Here is a 21,655-nt window from a genome sequence, read left to right as displayed (position 1 = left end):
AATCTCCCACTACCTGTTATTTAGTTTACAAAAAAATTTTCTTCTAGTGTTTTGCTCACTTAGCAATTTTTGTATCTTCTATAATGTTTAAATTTTATCACATTGATGGTTTTAACAACTCAACAATAACATGTTATGTACATATTATATTGTATAAGTACAAAATTATCAACCAGAAGATATGTTATTTTTTATGTATATATTTTCTAGGTGTTTTTATTAAGTACATCATTTATTATGTGTCCGAAAATTTGTAAGTATGCAGTTCGCCGTATCACACTTCACCGTGAAATGTTATATCAGAAATATATGGTCGTATATTAAAGACCGTCCAACCTCTTTGGATCGTATAGTACTGAGATAAAATTCATGTCTAAATAAAACACGGTTATTATCGGTTTACAGCCAGCGGCAAACAAATTTTGAAAATAGCCTATATATTGGATTATATTTTGTTAGGTTAGGTTAGGTTTTTATTCTTGAATTCATGAATTTTACCTAATTGGCTATGAAAATAAAATTGAATTAATGTTCATATTGAATTGGAGACCGCATAGTATACGGTCATCTCTTTCCGATAGAATGCTCACAGCAAACTGTGCTACGGTGAAATGTTTTACGTACAATTTACATGTAACCCATTTATTATCCATTAGGCATGTCGATGCCAAAAAGTGAAAAGAGGTCAGGTCTTTCCAAAAAAACTTTATTTTTGAAAAAACTGTAACCCTGTAATCTTGGGATTGTAATCCGTTGCAAACAATGGCAAAAAAAATAAATAATGCAAGTATCTAATTTACTGTGTGCATTTTATATGGCATGATAATAATTCTGTATGAAGGTCAGTATGTCGTATGTCCAAAAATAACGCTATTTAAAATCAACCACCCAATGTGTATGGACTTACGATTTTTTGGTTTTAAAAAGCTCAGTGTTTATGTTGTGAATAGACTCAAACTGTGTATGGACTCTAAAATATAATATTATTCTACGTTGGGTACAGCATCTGTAGAAGCGTACATACGATACACTGGCTCTGACGTAAAGATATTAATTTGTTATTTTCTTGTTCTTATACAATAAATAGGTTAATCGTTGAATAAGTTGTACCACTTTAGCTCTCAGCATATTTTCGGTATAATTACCAAGTGGCGCATGGTAAAAATTGGTAAGTCAGTTGAATTATGACACGTTTCGCCGCGCCACCGATCATCTTATCAATGCCCACTTAATTGGACTTGTACTACATAAATCTTGCGCATGACATTTATTGCGAGCCATTTTCACACGATGTAATAAGAAAAAGTGTAATAAATGCGGTGGTAATTTTAGTAAGTGGGCTTGTTTTGCAAATTGAGGTCCCGATATGGCAGCGCAAGGCGGACGACCGTGAAGGGCTTCCTTTTAAAAACTGGCCATTAATACACCAATCAATTATAATATTACGCATTATTAACAAGATCAATAATTTACTATTAATACACATTTTCTATGAAGACAGTAATTGTCATGGTTATATTAGACATCACTACTTTGGTTTGTATTTTTCTTAATATCCGTATTACTTAGTGAGTATTTTATTATTATATGGACGTGAAACTTGGTAATTTATTTATTAGAGAAGCCATTGCTATGCTAATAAATCAACAAATATTGCAAAAAAAATGTTTGTAATGTACGTGGTTTAATAAGGCTATACCTCAGGTGAGGCACGGTCTAAAAAGATCGTGGCTAGGCGATGCGCGGATTGTGTGTCGCTGGTGCAAATGACGCATGCCAAACGAAATATAAATTACCTTATAAACTTGCGTCCATTTAATGTTCTGTTTATTGTTCTATCAGTAACAATAATAATATATTCATTGACATATTTTCTTTTTAAAGTAAATGGGTAATGTTTTTGGTCATCTTTACACGATTTAAGAATTAATACCCCCGTCGCCATCACGAAACAAATTGACGTGTTCCCAGCTCGACGTTGTCTCTCCGAATGGCAGCGCGTCCAAAATTTCGTCACGCCTATAGTTGAAAATTATTTGCCGTTTAACTGATGTATCGCCTTAAGTGGAAATTTTAGTGAAATAACAAATAGGTATTGCAGGTCTTTGAGTTTTTTTTTATTTAATGAAAGATATATTTTTCTTAATAGAAGTTTCTCGTTTAACTTAAATTTTAAAGATTAGTTAAGTCAAACTAAATATCAGGAGTTTGCATTAAAATATTGAATAAATAAAAGCATCTCGCCTTGTTATTCTCCATTGATAATGTACTCCGCATAATAAATAATCTCTTTCTTGTCGGGGGAAGTCCGCCAAAGTGGCAGTACCATAAATATACATTTTTTTTTTCATTCGTGTGATCAAAAACTTTATAGAAATTTTCAAATACATTACATACTACATTCGAAAGATAAATGGGTAGATATATATTAAATAAATATACCTAAATATATTCATAGGTTGACCCAGCACGAAGGTGATGATAAAACATATATTTAGTTTAGATTGAATGCAGCAAATATGATTTTTTGAAATAACATAATGAGTGTCTTAATTCTTATAAAACGTGCATTTGTATCAGCCGCGTATGACGGGCCTTTTCGCTACTATTAGACAGACATCCTTAAAATTCAATCAAGAGTCAACAAGACGTATTATCCAATTATATTTATTTAATTGTCACAGTTTTGTTTTTCCACATTGTTCTAGTTTTATTTTTTGTTTCTTATATATCATTAAATTTATGTATTTAGTCTTTGTAAGTCTCCGTGCCTTTCTCTCCCATGGCACTTTTTATTAAATTACGTCTTTCAATAAACTCAGTCATAGCTCACTTGAGAGCGTGGCGATCTCAGTCTTGGGCATCTGCTCCTAAGATATTACCAGGCGTAAAAAAATGCTGATGCTTCACAACCAAACGTAGGGCCTCGTGATACGCTTGATTAAGACCGAGTGTAGTGCGGGGCGGGTTGGTTTGGAGGGGTCTATGTTTGTGTTGTCACAGTTTATAAATAATTTTGGCATATTACTACAGTTATAATAGATAAGTAATGTAAGACGTAGGCAATGTACTGCTTAAAAAACTTTATTATATAAAAATAGTATAATAATAATTAAAACTATTTCTTCTATTCAATGAATAATTCACAAGATTTAAGAATGTCTATCTTGTGAATTATTCGTTGAATAAAATTATTACTAGCAAGTTCAAGTAAGTTACGACAGAATATATTGGAGTGATCCGTGACGTCAGTTAGTAATTAAAGTAATAAATACTTTAATTTAGAATACAAAAACCGATCGCCTACCGTAACTCAATTTGGAGAGCGCTTATGAGCAGCAATTAAACATGGCAGTTGTAGCATAGTGGTAATGCACAGGACGCGATACCCAAGAGACGCAGGTTCGATTCCTGCCGGGTATCTTACTTTTTTCAAAAAAGATTTTTTCTACTGGCCATATTTTCTCACGAGTGTTTTCAAAATTATGTAATGTTAAAAAAGTATGTGTTCGAAATTGATATATAATAAAATAACTAAAATAGTACCTAATAATTAATACTCATAAGTGGAGAATTTTCGTTAAAATATAGAAATGTTTCCACATTATCCATTGCATACGTTTTGACGCGGTTAACCGTGGCGCCAAATATAATTAAAACAATTAATCCTTAACTAATTATTATTCAAAATATTGAAGTATTCAAAACTCGACCTTAATGCATCACTTATATGACATAGTCACCGAGGCTATCAGCTGAGAAAATAATTATTGAAAAGTTACAAATATTGTATCGATCAAGAATATTAATCTTTCGCGGTAGGTGTGCAGATAAGAGAGGTGAGAAATAATTGTTTTTAATTGCATCAGGTGATAATATAACAGCTGTGCCAGACAAGCATATTTTTTTACTTTACGCTTCAAAATTTTATGTTAACTATAACCGCCATTTTCCATCCTGATTCCATTACTTAGGTTAAAAAAAACATATTAATCTTTTGATCGTTCCAAGGTTATAGTGTAGATACTTAATAGGGTTTTATAAATTCGTCATTATTTTTTTAAGTGTTAATCACGTAATAATACATATTTCAATTGAATAAAAATCTCAAGACGTGTGGTTATTTATGATTTTTACTACAAATTTAATCAAGAAAATGTCTTTAAAATGTCTGCCAAGAATTATCTAAATACTTATAGTATACACCGTTTTTATTGTATCCTGTAGCCATAACTTAAACCTATAAAATAGAATGAGAATAGTAAGATCCATTTTTGTTCATACTGCATTGTGTCTTTCGGACGTCTTAATAGTATCTTCAAAAGTGACCTACCATTGTGTCTTAAGCGTAGGGTGTTCGACCAATGTGTGCTACCCGTGCTCACTTATGGCTGCGAGACGTGGACCCTCAACACGAGAGATGTCCAAAGGCTAAGAGTCGCACAGCTAGGCATGGAGAGGTGTATGTTTTTTTTTTTAGAATTATTAATAACCATGTCCTTGCTTTTTCGTACAAGGTGGTTGTTAGTAATTTTGAACAATCACAAACACCCAAGCTTTGAGAAAAACACATAAATGTTTTTGTCATGACCGGGAATCGAACCCAGAACTCTCGGGTGGAAGGCCAACGCCTTACCCACTGCACCACGAGAGCCGCCCTACGCATAATATTGTTGTCATGACTGCAATAATTAATAATTAAATAATTTTAAAAAAATATATTTCTATGTCGTTTAATCGCATATTAATAAAATAATATAGATTAGTTTTAAACATAAAAAGAAATTTAGACTCTAGAACACTAAAAAAATTAAATAAATTTTCCAGTTTGATTTTTAATATAAAATAAATATATTGTATTTTAACGTTCCTACCCAATCGAATCTCGTAGTTAGTTAGATTATTTTCGTTGTATACGCACGGTCAATATTGTTTTGTTTTTAGTAAAGCTTTGATATTTAAAAAAAGAGCTACGGAAATCTTGCTCGTTCTGTCTCCAACTAAACCAGCAATTTATTCTCTCGTTCCTACTTGACCAAGAATAGTAAAAATATATTGCTTGGCTCAAGAGCTACTGCCCATTATATTTTTTTCATACGCGTTCCATACAACAAAAAAAGTTAATAAAAAATATGCTAATTCGAACCTTAAAAAACACTGCTATAAATCATGAGAACATAATAAATACGCAACGGCCGGGGAACGAAAATACATGTATCTTAGTAAAAATTAAAAATATGCAAAAATCTAGCGCCATGTTTGGAGTATTTTAATTTAAGCAAAATTAATTTTATTAGTTACCATTATATTTGCAACATTATTCAAAGAAAATTTTCATTGATGCAATAATACCTACTACTACAAAATGGCCATGAATTTTCTTGTTTTTTTATTGCCAAATAATTATCGTAAGGCTTTACTATAACTATATAAAAAAATATTTCGACGTAAAATACATAAAATATAATTATTCAATTATCCTTCAACTGTTTAATAATATATATTTTTAGATAACCATTGATAAAACTCTTAGTACTTAAATCATTTAAAAATTTTATAACAAGTTTCTCATTATTATATTTTAAATTAAGTGTAACCTCCCGAGTTGGGTCAAGCCACGAGGTGCTGTAAAATTAACCGTGCCATTATGCAGATCAAGTTAAAGTTTCTTTACAAGGGTAGAGTGGTTAATAATAATACAACATTTTTTCAAACACAATTTGTACCCCGCCGAACTTATTTATCTAGACAAGGTCTAGAAGATTATAAAAAAACACAAACACATAATTACATACTTAATATTAAACTTAGTTGTTAATGGCGGGATAAAAGTATCAATAAATATCTCCCCTAGCCTCCAGACAACACAAACATGGACCCTCTAAACCCCCCCCCCCGCACCACACTTGGTCTTATATCACGGGCCCTACGTTTGGTGTGAAGTGTCAGGAGTTATTTACTAGCCTCCGGACAACAAAAATGGTGGTTTCACCATTAAATTTTTTTTTCACACGTTTCGTTTTCAAATGCATTCATATTATTTTGATACTCAAGGCTTCCCTTAAACCCCAATTTCAGCTGAAGTACGTGACGGCGAATAACTTGAGTCGGAAATACTATTGGAAGATCATCATCCACCAGTGGGTAATAATGATGGCTTCCCATTACTAACAGAGGATAGGATCTATTTTGTAAAATTATATTTAGTGTCTGACTAATATATGCGTCCTCGCTAGTGCTGTCAATTCTTGTCGCTTAAAATATATCAGGCGATGTAAGAAAAAGGTCATTTATATGAAAAATGCTAGATTTCATTTAAATAGTAATATTTTCTTATACTTCACTTCTAAATTTATTCTTTGTGCAGTCAAAAGTCGCCTTCAGTTCAATTTTACTTTGTTATTTCATATATATATATATAATAAATATTGTCAAATTCTGAATGACACTGCGTATTTCGTAGTTATCGTGCTTTTAAACGGAGAAAAAATATGCACATAATGATTTTCAAATTTTGTATTGCACCCTCCACGAAGAAAAGGTTTTTGACCTCCGGTATGTGATCACATACTTTGAATATACAATTACTAGCCTTCGTCGAGCAGCGGGTCGAACCCGGCTGATGATAACTTTTTAACATATTTTTTTTAAATAAAAACTATAAACTCCTTGAATATTATGATTTATGACAAAAACAAGGCTCATATTATATTACTACACATCACATAATAATTATATTTTAATTCTACAATAAATCCAATGTTTTATTTAAATCTTGAAGCAAACGTGTAATATTTCAATTCTAAGAAATTTGAATTTTACTTAACTTATTCGCGTGTTGAAAATTATATAATTTCGTTCTGTGATTTGTGGCACACTTTAAAATAGTTATGTCGCAGGTCGGCAGGTTAAATTTTAATGTTTTTGAACTCGTAGGTTAAGTCTTATTCCTTTTAAAGTATGTCCAAACTTCAGTCAGTGATAGTCAAAAGATAAAGTAAATTTTGCAAACGAATATAATCGGTCCGCAGACTTTATAAAGTTGTCTCAGCAATTGGTAGGTTATAGGTTTAAAAATGCTATGTACTTTATTTATTTATAAAAATCGAAACACTTCCGGTTTTAGTACGTATTCAGAGTTCACAGAGATTAATCATCAATCACAAAGGATACTTCAAACCGTACACGAGATAAGATGACTCGCTCGACCAAATAACCAGATGATCTTGCCAAAAGTATAGTTCAGTTCAGGTAGGTAGTATCACATTTGATAACTATAAACCACACTTATCACTAGAAATGAATCTCGATAGTGTAAGGTACTTAGTTTCAAAATAGAGAACATATATGATCAAAAGGGTCAGAGCTAATCAGACTAAGCTGGCTGGCTGTAAGATTGTGAGGGATAAAAATTACGGACTAACCGCCCATCGACGAATAAGAACCCAAGAAGAATTCTTCTATGTGCGTAGAGCAGATGTTATGGCTTTTGTTTCAAGGAAGCCAAATTTCTAATAATAAAACACCGTGTTAAATAATATTGTCATATCAAAGCTATATGACCAATTAACCATAGTTTCCTAATAATCAAAATAAATTGATTAACATGTTTTCAATAATAACCTGTTCAAAAGAGGTGTGCTTGTTTAACTTTGAAAATTTCATTGCAGAAAAACTGCCTTCGTGTTTCGCCAATGATATTTTTTTATATTTCTTTGGTTAGATATAACTGGTTATTACTAACTAAGGCATAATAATAATATTATTACTTGATTTAATTATTACGGTAACATGTGTGCGTAAAAAATGTTTATAAAAAACGAACAAAACCTAATAAATTATTCTGACGTAATTTACAGAAGAAATTACATTAAACATCTAATATAAACCATTGACTTTATACCAGGATAATATGTCACATACAAAATGAATGTGGATGCTATTTTGCAAGGACTACCTTTATTTCAATGTAGGTAGAGGTCACTTTTCAAATATCGCTAAAATAATATGTTAAGTATTTACTACAATATAAACTTTTAATTTATAAAACAATTATAAGGCCAGTGGTCACTTATGGCTGTGAGACTTGGTGCTTAACTCAAAACGAGGAAAACAAATTAGCTGTCTTCGAGCGCAAAATCTTTGGACCCACGTTGGAAAATGGGAACTACAGAATAAAAATGAACCACGAGTTAGAAGAGCTGATAGAACAGCAAACAATTATAAGATACTGTAAGTCCCAAAGACTACGATGGGCGGGACATGTGGAGAGAATGCCTGAAGTTAGAGCGCCAAGGATCATGACGAAGTGGCTACCCCAACGGAAGAGTCCAAGAAGGAGATGGGCTGACGTCGTAGAAGTGGACTGGCTTCATATAGGAAGACCCGGTAACTGGAGAAGTGTGGCGAGAGACCGGAATGAGTGGAGAGCGGTTGTGGAGGAGGCCAAATCCCACCCCGGGATGTAGCGCCGTGGAAGAAGAAGAAGATTTACTACAATATGCAGACAGCTGCATATGCGTGCAGATTTCAATTAATGACCCATAGTCCAATAAAGTAGAGTTCATTCATATAAATTTATATGCTTAGGTATCTTTGAATGAATGAAATTTTATGAACCTACCCAGATAATATTATAATATATGACCAGGATTGTTTACAAGAGCCTTTTTACTTTTCCATTAGTATGCATGTTAATGATACCGACTAAAAAACATGAGTGCGAGTTAGAAAGCATTCGGCATGCTTATATTCTTTGCAATATGCAATAAGATAGAATTTCTACGGCTGAGTTAAATATTTTTTGTAAACGTCGCTGGTAAATATTGGTTTGAATGACTCAATTTATTCAAAAACTGCGAGCACGTACATATTGCTGACATTTATTGTTTTTATGTTAAATATAAAGTTAGAGGTGATTATGTTTAGTTAATTTAGAATAAAATGTGGTTAACTAGGTTGTGTTTAAATTTGGTAGCCGTACTGAGAAACAACATGATGGGATAACGTTTTATAATTAATTTAAGAATATTGAGGTTCAACTGTGCGTCATACGCAAGAAACACGACTTCATATAGCTGAATAACACACACTTTCTTTATAGTATTACTCTCAAAACTGTTGATCTCAACTTCACTACTTATTCCTTGTTAATAATATTATCAATGATAATAACAAATGCCACCACAAAACGAGGTCCATGGGTGTGATAACTCTTAATATTTGATAAATAAATATAAACATTTTATATATAGTTGATAGTACTTACTAAAAAAACGAAACGTTTAGCTATTCTATCAAAAATGTATTTTTATTCGATTAATAATAAAATAATATTTCGGACCGCCCCCATATAAAATTATATTCCCCGTATTTTTGCCTGGTTTTGTTCAGGACATTAATATAATGAACTATTAGGCAAGTACATACGTCATTATTCAGAAATGAGTACTTATTAAGTAGGTACGTCATTAAAATTTTATTTCAATGATGAGTCAAGACACAAACCGATTTCAAAAATATATTTTTTAAGCAAAAAAAATATCACGAAGAAATGATTTAAATATATATATATATTACAAAGTGAATTTATTTAAAATTTGAAAAATTGACATATTTAACTTAAAAGAGTGCCTATTTGTTTAAATTTTTATTATTATTCATTGTGCCTATGATACATCGTTGGAAGTGTTGGAACCAAATTAAAGTTCGTCTGCGAATAGTGACGTTATCAAATACTAATTCTTCTTCTTCGCGTTCACTATTGGACATGGCCTATCATATTATTTATCTCCATCGCATCCAGTTGCGTCCCTCCCATATCTAACTTTGTCCGCGGGCTCCTTTTTTCTATATAGGTTATCCCTTCAACTGATATAACCGGTTTATCTATAATGATTCCCAAAGCTTTGTTATCCCACAGTTAAATTTTTAACATCAATTGTGTTATCGCCCGCTATTACCTATAACACTTGCAATGTGGGCCAATTATCCGGGTTCACGTCTCTGATTCGTACATCACCACGTAGAGCATAATATATACGTACTCATATTTATAAGCAGTACAGTAGAACTTCGATTATCCGGACCTCGATTATCCGAATTTTCGATTATTCAGATTATTTTCAATATCACCGATATGTCATCAAAAAGAAACACGTGTCGTATTATCATTAAAAGACAAATAAAAATTATTCATACTGAATATAGGTACTTATCTTTCCCTGTCAATTATGATTTTTTTTCGATTTTCCGGATTTTTCTTTATCCGGACTATCTTCATCCCCAATTATTCCTAATAATCGAGGTTCAACTGTAGTTATATTATATTAAATATGTGAATTTATCTCTATAAATTTTATTATATCTTATTAGCTTAGTAATTTATGATATTTAACAAGCTTGCGCGTTCATTTTATTTCTTTTTTTTTATCTATTTAGTTTTCCAAATAATAGAATTTTCAAAGTCAAGTATCTCGAAAAATAAATCGACGACGGCTACTTTTTTTAATTCTTGGCAAAAATCAACCGAACAAGAGAAATCTGTAGATAAAATTTCTGATTGATAATAACATTAACAAAAAGTTTTTTGTGAAAAGCTTGTATGCGGATCAAAAAATATGAAACTCTAATATCTACATTGTTACCAATCATTATAGTCGAAAAGTTGTGTACGTTTCATTAATGTTAGTTCAGTAGTATTTTAGTTATAGCCTAATAAACAGAAACGGAAAGACAAAAACTTTAATTATATTAATTAGTAGAAGATATAGATTTATATCATTCAAATAGTAAGTAGGTATTTAGTACATTCTCACAAATCGTTTATTAAAATCGGTAATTATTTATTTTTGTTTCATCATATCAATGATTTTAAGAAACAGGTATAAATTAGAACCAAGGCTTAAAAACAAAGTAAGTACCTATCTGAGTAGGTATATATTTTAGTATAAACAGATTTGATCACATGAGAAATTATTCAAGTGCCATTAATTTATTTTACCCAATCTTGGAGGTTAGAACCCAATATAAGTTATTAGGCACTCATGGATAAACGTAATCATTAAAAATACATGTGCTCCAATTCTTAATTTTATGCTACTGTTGGCACATAGATCACAGTAATAGGTGTCAGAAAAATATAAAATAATAATTATTATTATCCGTGGTGATATAATTTATAATATTATTATATTAACACTAGTCATAGTGGACAAGCTTGCAATAAATAATATTTAATAAACAAGATATACCTGACCACCAATTGCTATTTTTTTAACTTAACGATATGGAAAAATACATAGCATAGCGATTAAAAATATTGATTACCTATAACATTGTGTTATTAAATACAACACGTACAACATAGTAGTTGCGTTATAAATCTTAGATATCCATGGTGATAATATGTAAAAACCTGAATATTTTCTTTATGTTACGCCGAATGTGCAAAATTGACTATTACATGAAATAGGCAAAATTTTGCCTAAATCATGAAAAATGCAAGCCCGTTGCCTTATTCATGAATTAGATAAAATATTTGCCAAGTGCTTGAATTCGGCAATAATTTTTCTGCATAGTTCATGCATTGGGAAAATTAGATAGTAGCGCTACGGTGGTGTTTTTTGCAACTAAACCAAATGTGTCAAATGATCATGCATTGCAGTGTTGCCATGTCTACTGAAATTTCAGTAGATCTACTGATATTTTTTGATATTTTTGACAATATACTGAATCTACTGATATTTTCTGAAATCTATTTCTTCATTTCACAAAATTCCCACCAGCCGGGAAAAAAACTAGCCATATTCGAAAATTTAGGAATCTGCGGCCCGTGCCGAAATTTTTTGAAATTTTTATTTCAAATTTTGACTTGGCAACACTGATGCATTGGTCAAAATAGATGGTCGCGCTCCGGTGGTGTTTTTTGCAACTAATCAAACTAACCAAATGTGTCAAATGTCATTGAAAAATATACCAATCAATAACTACAGTGCCATGCATATCAATTTACTATGCCCAAAAAAATCTAGAACTATAATATGATAACGGAAGAATTTTATTAAAACGTATTTTCGCGATTTGATTCGTGCTTGGGTATCGATCGTGCAATGGTTGATTATTTGTTTGTGATAGTATGATTTGATAGTTTGTTGACACTTATTAGCTAACCTCAAAATGGACATTCAGTTGAATTCAGAATTACAAAACCTAACCTAACCTAATAATAATATTATATTATGTTCAATTATAACTAATAAAACCATCCGTATAAAATTTACTTTTTCTACTGTCACGTTGACAGTTTAAGAATTCCATACCTTGGCGAATTCACGCACTCGGCAGATAATTTATCTAATTCATGAATAAGGGAACGGGCTTGCATTTTTCATGATTTAGGCAAAATTTTGCCCATTTCATGTAATAGTCAATTTCGCACATTCGGCGTAACATATAGATATAATGTATAGTATTACATTTTAAGTTATTTTAAATATTATAATATAAAATGCGAATAACTCATTTGTATTGTAACAATTGTATGAGTATACCATGGAAGATTATTTGTGTGAATCATGGTAGATTGTTATAATTAAATCAATCATTATTGACGTCGACAATGAAATTTAATTTAAATAGGTTCAAGTCCCGTCGGGAGTCGTATTTTTTTCTTTTTCTTTCTTCTTTCGACCATTTCCGATCCTAATAGGATCATATGGGAACAGATTTTTGTTTTTATGAGAAATGGATGTCAGCCACTTTCTCAACGTATTAGGTCCAAACTCTGACTCATACATAAACTGAAAAACAATTTATGTGTACTTGCCAGACCCAGGATTCGAACCTGGGACCCACGACGCTATAGGCCAACGCTTAAGCCGCGCGGCCATCGTGGGTGTGGGTTCTACAAAATGAGTTTTTCTAGTGTGTATATACATGAGATATTTTCAAATTATGTATATTCAATATATAGAATGTTACATTCTCACATCTTGTGTCTTATTCGTTGAAAAAAATAGTTTATTAAATTATTAAAAAGGTCTAAGTAGGTACCTTATAAAAACTAAATAATGTGGTAATCCGCGACGTCGGTTACTGATTAAGGAATTAATTGACACCTACCTTAATTTAATTTACTAAAACCGATAGCCAACATTATAACGCAATTCGATAAACATATCATATAACAACTACAAGTTAAAATCGTCGTAATTTACTAAGATGCCCGTAGCTTAATTGGAAAAGCATACTGGCGCGAATTCAGCATATACAGGTTCAAATCCAGTCGGGTATCGAATTTTTTTCTAAAGTGATTTTTTTCTAGATACATGAGATGTTTTCAAATAATGATGTATAATATTCAATATTATTATATAGGTACTGGTATATATGAACAATTTCCTTATAAATAAATTAGGAAATATTTTATTATATCATCAATACAATAACATGGAGTGGAAACGAATATTTGCATATTATTTTAATTAAAAAATGTATGAAAATAAAACATGCGTATGATTTACGATACATAATTGAAAACTTTCTATGGATAAAATATAAAACGTGTTTTTTCTCCACAAAAGTTTAACATTGACATCTTTACATTAATCGGTCAAGTTTTATGGCTGTTTTTCGACTTTTTCATTATTTTCTTCGATTCACAAAAAGCGCGTCCTTCAGTTTTACTATTATTTATTAAAGGCAAACTATAAATTAACTACACAAATAATATAAACTTAGGTCATTTTATTCTGAAGGATTTAATCATAAAGATTGGGAAACATAACTGAATTGATAATAAACATTCTATATTAAATTTTGTTTATTTACATTGAAAACATTTATTGCTCATAACCTCAGAGTAATAATATAAAGAGAGTTGCCATTGTTCAACAAAATAAAACCGTGTTTCTTGCGTATAACGCACGGTAGAACCTCAACTTTATTATTATTAACTTAACTATGAAACGTTATACCATCATGTTGCTTCTCAGTATGGCTACCAAATTTAAACACAACATAGTTAAACATATTTTCTACTAAATTATCTAAAAATAATTACGACAAACTTTATAATTAACAGAAAAACAATAAATTGTGTCGCTGAGTTTCAAAACCCCCTATAACACTTTTTTGAAATAATTAAGATATATATATATATCGTTGGATTCCTTATTAAAATCTCTACATGAAAATTGTATCGCCTCTTTCAAAATCCGCTACGATTAACTGTCATTTATGAAACAAAATCAATGTGCCTATCAAATCCCGCTATAACACTACTGAAACATTCAAAAACCTTTTTAGTTCAAAAATTTTTTGTTGATTTTCTCAACACAATGAAAAAGTGTTATAGCGGGGTTTGAAACTCAGCGACACAATTTCAGTAGCACGTGCTCGCAGTGTTTAAATGAATGTAATTATTCAAATTAATATTTTCCGGCGACGTTTTTGAAAAATATTTAATTTAGCCGTATAAACTCTATCTTACTCTAACGTATCTTGCGGAGATAATATAAGCGTGCCAAATGCTTTGTCATGCTCACGTCTTATGGTTCGTTTTTATACAAGCGTTGTTCAAAACCGTTTTTAATGGCATTTTTTGATTAGAGTATTTATTGATTTTTAATTTACGTATCAATATGCAGTAATCTAAATATTATTTTTAAAACGCCGAGTTAAAAATATGACGTCACATTGTAGTTAAATCGTCTAAATTCAGTTACAATACTAGTAAATAATACCACGAAAATTAATTATTATTGTAATTCAGGAACATAACTATTTAAAAATAACGTCAGTCATTCCTTATAAAAAAATCTTACACAAAAATTGTCTAATGGAACTTAAACTCACATCTGTCAGGTTCTACAATGAATAGTTACCAACTTTGTAAATTAAATTAATGCAATATAAATAATAATAATATGAATTTGAGTCCTTGCACTTTCTCACAAGACCGAATAGTATTAATTAGTATTTAAAAATAAGAATTTAGAATTATTTTTATTTAAAATACATACTTATATGCTTTTTAATACCTCAATTGACAGAGTATTTTTCTCTTATTCGTAAGAATGATTGCTGGATCGATAGTTTGATATAAAAGAATCATTGTCCGGAATGTGAAAGATTTTAGTTCGAATCTCAACCAGTTTTTCTTAAAGAATTTTATCGCACACCTTCAATAGAAGAAGAAGATTTCTTATTGAATATGACTGTCTTCAATTTATATTTAACTAAGCAGTTTGAATTTCTCACTAAAATATAACTTAGGACAGTATATTCAATCACGTTCATTTAAATATTTTTAATTATGTAATTATCCATGATGTAGGTATATGTGAAATATTTAGGAATATGGGTCAATGATAAATGGGTCCTTGTCCTTGGAAGTAAAAATTTTCATTGAGATAGCAAGAAATGCCTTTCTCAAAATTAGCCACCTTCTTAAAAATCGTGACATTAACCTAGATTTGAGGCTTCTCGCTAAATCAGAAGATGTCACGGAGAGTTGACGCTTTCAATATGAGGCTGTATAGACGCATCCTCAAAATTTCTCTGAATGACCGGATGATACATTTTGACGTTCTGAATTGAATAGGAAAAATCTTCGACCACATTATAGGAGAATAAAAGTACAGTATTCCCGTCATCCAAGGAAAGATCAATGGTAAACTTAGCAGAGAGCGACGCCGCATTTTAAGAAGCTTTGTGATTAATACGAGTCGGTACAGCTCTTACGAACTACTTCCGCGCATCTATTCTATACACAAGACTGCTATCGGCCGCTATCGAGGGTAGTTTTTTATATTTTGTATCAAAGTATTATAATTTGTACAATAATTTAGTTGTAACTGTTACAATAAGTGCTATGTTTTAAAAGCACCTCTCTTGGCTGTGCTAAATTTTAGAGCGATCGAGCAGTTTTGACTGTTTAGACGGCTAACTTATTGTAACAATTATAATACCTCAAAATGAACATGTGATAATCTACCCTCGATAACTGCCGATAGCAGTCTTTTGTATAGAATAGATGCGCTAGTAGCAGTCGATATAGCGAAGATCTCCATGATTGTGTCCGACCTCCGTTTGAGGATAATATAATAAGAAATATAAGATCCATGCAGTGACGTCCCTAGATAAAATGCCGCCCCTAGGCAGCGCCAAAATGCCGCCTCATTTTTTTAAACATTATTTTTATCATCCTTTCATGAGTCCAATATCTAAGAAATGTGTTGTATGGATACATTACCAACAAAATATGAGACTAATCGCAAGTGTGGTATCTGGTTTCTGGTCACCAAGAACGTTACGTTGAAGGGCAGTGGAAGTAAATTAGATATCGTGAACCCGATAAAACCAGTGAGCTGATTGTTTTAATGGAAAGATATTTTTATTATTACTAAGTTTATGTAACTATTTCTATATATTCCAAATGATTTTCCTCGATTTGCCACCCTTCGAGTAACTGCCGCCCCCAAGCGACGCTCAATCTGCCTACCCCACGGGACGTCAATGGATCCATGTTATTGGCTATTTTCGTTGCTACTTAATATGTTTTGATGTCTGATACACCTGTATTTTCGCCTTTTTCCAATACCACCAAATTAAAATTAATAAAATAAAAGTACTGATGAAATATGTTTCTGTAAAAGTACTAAGAAAAATGTATTGTTAATGATATTTCACTGATTTTTAATCTATATAAGAATATTGAACCTGTGATTACACGTTTCTTTTTGAGTGAAGAAAATATATTATACAATATAGTACCTACTTAAGAAATACATTAAAATATATAATGATTTAACGTACTTGCTTACATACACAATAAATCAAAATGCGTGAAATAATTAATATTGGCTTAAGAACCCAATTACTATAATATATTATTAACCGGTATGTATTGACTGTTTAAAAGATTCTTCAAACAAAAAGCACATTGCCAGTGACTTGCGAATCATCGATCTTGAGAATCGTGTCGTAAATCTTAAATCACTGACAATACCACTCTCGATTTCAATCTTGACGTAATATTTTCGAGTGCCTTCAACGGAGAGCTTTGACGTAACATGGTATGACGTATGCCATTGCAAAATGGGGCTACGTCAAGTTATGAGATGTCATTCGAAGCAGAATAATTTTTGATATGCTTTGATTTATAATAATGCATCGCGGTTTATCAAAACGAAAACATTAAGAGTAAAGTGCATAATTTATACAATGCCATTGCAATATGAATAAATGAAAATTCTATTGATTATTTTATTGAAATATCAAGTTTATATTATTGTCGTTTGTTTGTCATTTATATTATTCAATTACCTATTTATCCTAACTGTCAGACTGCATTTTATAATATGATTATTAAGAGCTCGCTTACCTGTTACATTTATTTGCTCCGACATAAAACCTGCAAGAGATGAAAAAAATGAAATAGAAAAGACATCGATTGTAATATACATTTTAATTTCATTAAATGAAACTTAGGACCAATAAAATGCGATCTCGTCTTAACTTATAGCTCAATAGGTATACTAGTTAGATTATTAATAATCATTATTTATATAATACCTATAACTAAAATTTAAACACACAACATTCTCTATATTATTTTAAAACTATCATTTTATTTAGAATGAGCTTACAAATTACATCATTTTATTTTTCAAGACTTATATTATTGTAATTTATTTGAAGGGTTATGGATTATTGTTATTAATATTTCGTTTATACACTATCTTTAGAAATATATTATGTACGTTTAAAAAATTTTTCAACCCAACATGAAGTGATAATAACTTTTATGAGACATATATGTGTATTTTTTATATATTATATGATTGATTATTTTAATTACCTGATTACTTATATGTTTTATCTCTTTTGTTTCAGGTTTTTGGCAATATGGTGGCCTCTGAAATGCCAAATCACCAAACGCCGAGCCCGTTTGATGATTTTCGTCATCTGGGTGATTGCACTCACCACCACCATCCCTTGGGCTCTCTACTTTGACCTGGTCGTCATCTTCCAAGATTCTCCAGACACAAAACTCTGCCTAGAAGTCTGGCCCGACCACCTAAATGGACCACTTTATTTCCTCATTGCCAACTTTTTATTCTGTTATATTCTGCCAATGATCTTGATCTCAATGTGCTATATTCTGATCTGGATCAAAGTATGGAAGAGGCATATTCCTTCTGACACAAAAGATGCTCAGATGGAAAGAATGCAGCAAAAGTCAAAAGTTAAAGTTGTCAAGATGTTGGTTGCTGTGGTTATTCTTTTCGTTTTATCCTGGTTGCCATTGTATGTCATCTTTGCAAGGATAAAATTCGGAGGAGAAATTGAAATTTGGGAAGAAGAAATTTTGCCAATTGCAACACCGATAGCTCAATGGCTGGGTGCCTCCAATTCATGCATCAATCCAATACTGTATGCATTTTTCAACAAAAAATACAGACGAGGATTCATGGCTATAATTAAAAGTAGAAAATGCTGTGGACGATTAAGGTATTACGAAACAGTTGCGTTGATGTCATCCAGCACGTCCATGAGGAAGTCTTCACACTACCATCACAACAACAACACATCAATGAGTAGGCGATCTCCTCCAGGGCAAGATGGAACAGCTGTCTCTTTCATATACAATAACACCGGAGTCTAGGTTTGGAAGGTGGTAGTCTTTGGTGTAATCTTTATTCAGTTCGTAATTATGCGAACTTGTGTCATCATATTCTGATGATGTTCGTCGTCCGGTCGCACCACGTTGCGTAGTTCGGTGACTCGGTCCCCGTCCGGGGTTTGATGTCCGGCCGAGTTGCTTTTATAGCGTGTACACGACAGGAGGAGTAATTCGCACGACATAGCAGACGCCACAGTCTGAATGCGTTATTGCACGCGTTAGTGGAACTCCACGATCGTGATAGTATATCACTGTATACCTACACAAAAAATACAACAGTAGTAATGTATTATACGTAATGAAAATAAAATATATAGGGTTACTTGTTGTAGGTAAAAATGCGGAAACAAAAATTTGAACTCGAAATTTTCAGCTTTGCTCTTTGAAAGCTTGTTGTTGTGGTCATGCAATGCTTCTGTATAATGGTTATTCCGACAAAAAAATAATCTGCCTAAATAAATAAAGTCTTTTGTATCATAAATGGTTTTTTTTCTATTTTTTTTTCATTTCAATGTAAATATTGTTGAAATTTTTGCTTCCGGTATTTAACCAATTCCCTTTTAATTTTACATAAACAAAATTACGAAAAAATTCAATATTCAAATATTTCTAATTAACGCGTCAAAAAAAACATTGTAATAATCAGTACGTTTTTGAAATTTATCAATTTAATTAAAGATCCAATTTATATTTCGAAAAAAATAAAGATAATAAATATGTTAATATAATTAAACACTATTTATAATAAATACAATTTATACAATAAAATATTTTTTGTAATGCATTAATAATAATAAAACTGTATTAATTATTGCTAAGCATTAACGCACATATGAAATATTATTAGATAACTTAATTTTTAATAGATTGTATTATATAAAAATATGTATTATTTTCATTATCAACACTTTAATTTTTACATATAATGGTGATAATTAAAATTATCCATCTATATATTTTATAGAAAGAACTTTCAATTTAATATTATTGTTTATAAATATTGTTTTATATTCAGTTTAATTCGATTGATTTTATAACTTTATTTAATTTGTTTTTATAATGAAATAACATTGTACCTTTACAAGGACCATACTATTTTTCATATATCTGCTTATTAGTATGACGTATTTTTTATTTTCATATAATTAGGCCTAAGATAATAATATCTACTAGTATTTATATAATTATTACTAGCTAACTAAAATGTTTGACATTAAATTTGTAGACTGACATATATATATCTTTTTTCAACTGATACAATTTCATTTGGTTATATGTGTGTCTACAGAAATATTTAAAATAAATAAAAAATGCATTCGTAAATTTCTAGAAATCTTATATTACTGCTTTATTTGAATAGCCTCATTTGAACAATCTTTTTTCAGTCATTAACGATACAAATTAAAACATTTATCATATTAATATATTATAGGTGTATTTTCGCATGCTATATAAAACACATTATATTTAAAAAAATAAAATATGTAATACTATATAAATAATCTTTTTCCATTGACTATGCAGTTACGTTGTGATAATTGATTACTTAATTATGTGTCATACACAAAAATAGTTTTATATATATAATACAATATAATGTCCTACTTATATAAATCATAATGATCTCAAAAATCATTTCTTTATAAATTATCTAAATTAAATTTTATTTTATTCCATAATTAAATAAAGAGCATTTGGTGTGATATAATTAAAAATATATTCGACTTTCGAATATCTTCAATATTCCGAAATAAATTGACTTTTATAGTTTCGCAAAAACAAATAGATTTTTTAATGATTTTTAAACTTAATAACGATATTACAGTGGTTAAACATTTCAATAAATCAATTGTTGATTGGCAAAGAAAACATGGTGGTAATATTATAATATAAAATAAATGTAGAAATAAACGGTAGAAAATGAAATGGATTAATTATATTATGAAGCTCATGAGTTAAAACACATAATGAACAAAGAAAAACATCCATTCTGTTAAAAAAAATAATGATTTTAAACATAAAAATAACAATAAATATTAATCATTAAAACAGAATTGAAACACGTGTAATTTTAATTTTAATTATGACTTTTAATTATTTTAGACATGAAAAAATACATTTAAAAATGATTTCAGATTTAATAATTGATATACACCATACGCATAATCTACACATATATATTATAATATTATGTTATGTTATTTTATATAACATCAAACTATTATTTGTTAATGATTTACATATATATTGTTTGTGTTTTCTAATTTTATTTTATATTAAAATAATTGATTTTACTGTAGAACTCAATTTATAAATTAATAAATTTCAATGTCGCTGCGTGGCGGTAGCCTATTTGCTGTTACTTGCACAAAACACAAATTAACACAAAACAAATATATTCATAAATGTGAAATAGTTTATAGAGAGTATACAGAAAACAGAATAAAACTTTTTATTAAAAAAACAAAATGAAAAAATCAAAACTGAAACACAGTATTAGCTAAGTTATTTATAATTAACTTTTCATTTAAAAAAAAAAATACTAACGGATTTTTTCAACTCTCCACTAGCATTATATCTGAAGTTATTTTCGAAAGATGAATATCTGATTCTAATTTTTAATATAATTATAAAAAGCATTTTATAATATAATATAAATCGACGTTTTTTTATTAAATATTTTTAGTAATACCACAAAAAATACACTCAGTAGATATATTAATAATATTTATATATTTTCATAATGAAGGCATAGTAATAATAATATGTATTTATATTTTTCAGCAAAAAAAACTTGCTAAGTATATATAATTGGCCGTATTAAAGTGTGTACCTACCAGATAAAATATGAAAATTGATTTTTCATCAAAAAAATAATACTTAAAAACTTAGAAATAAATTTAAATATAATGTTAAAATAGATTAAACGACATCATATTATTACTATATAGAGATAAATATATTTTT

General features: G+C 30.1%; 1 protein-coding gene across 1 annotated transcript in view; it reads left to right on the top strand.

Moving 5' to 3' along the window:
• LOC147073460 (neuropeptide SIFamide receptor-like) overlaps positions 1-19,383 on the top strand; it is a 334,521-nt gene extending 315,138 nt beyond the window's left edge. The window contains exon 3 of the mRNA XM_085945363.1: positions 17,899-19,383. Within this exon, the coding sequence (XP_085801489.1) occupies positions 17,899-18,670 (772 nt within the window). The 3' untranslated portion in view covers positions 18,671-19,383. The remainder of the gene's footprint in view (positions 1-17,898) is intronic.
• Positions 19,384-21,655: the final 2,272 nt, after the last annotated feature.

The sequence above is a fragment of the Rhyacophila brunnea genome, unplaced genomic scaffold (genome assembly GCF_057557595.1).
Source record: "Rhyacophila brunnea isolate RB1 unplaced genomic scaffold, BYU_Rbru_1.0 scaffold_18, whole genome shotgun sequence".
In the NCBI taxonomy this organism is placed as follows: domain Eukaryota; kingdom Metazoa; phylum Arthropoda; class Insecta; order Trichoptera; family Rhyacophilidae; genus Rhyacophila; species Rhyacophila brunnea.
Note: the sequence above shows the minus strand (reverse complement) of the source record. Positions and strands in the feature narration are given on the sequence as shown.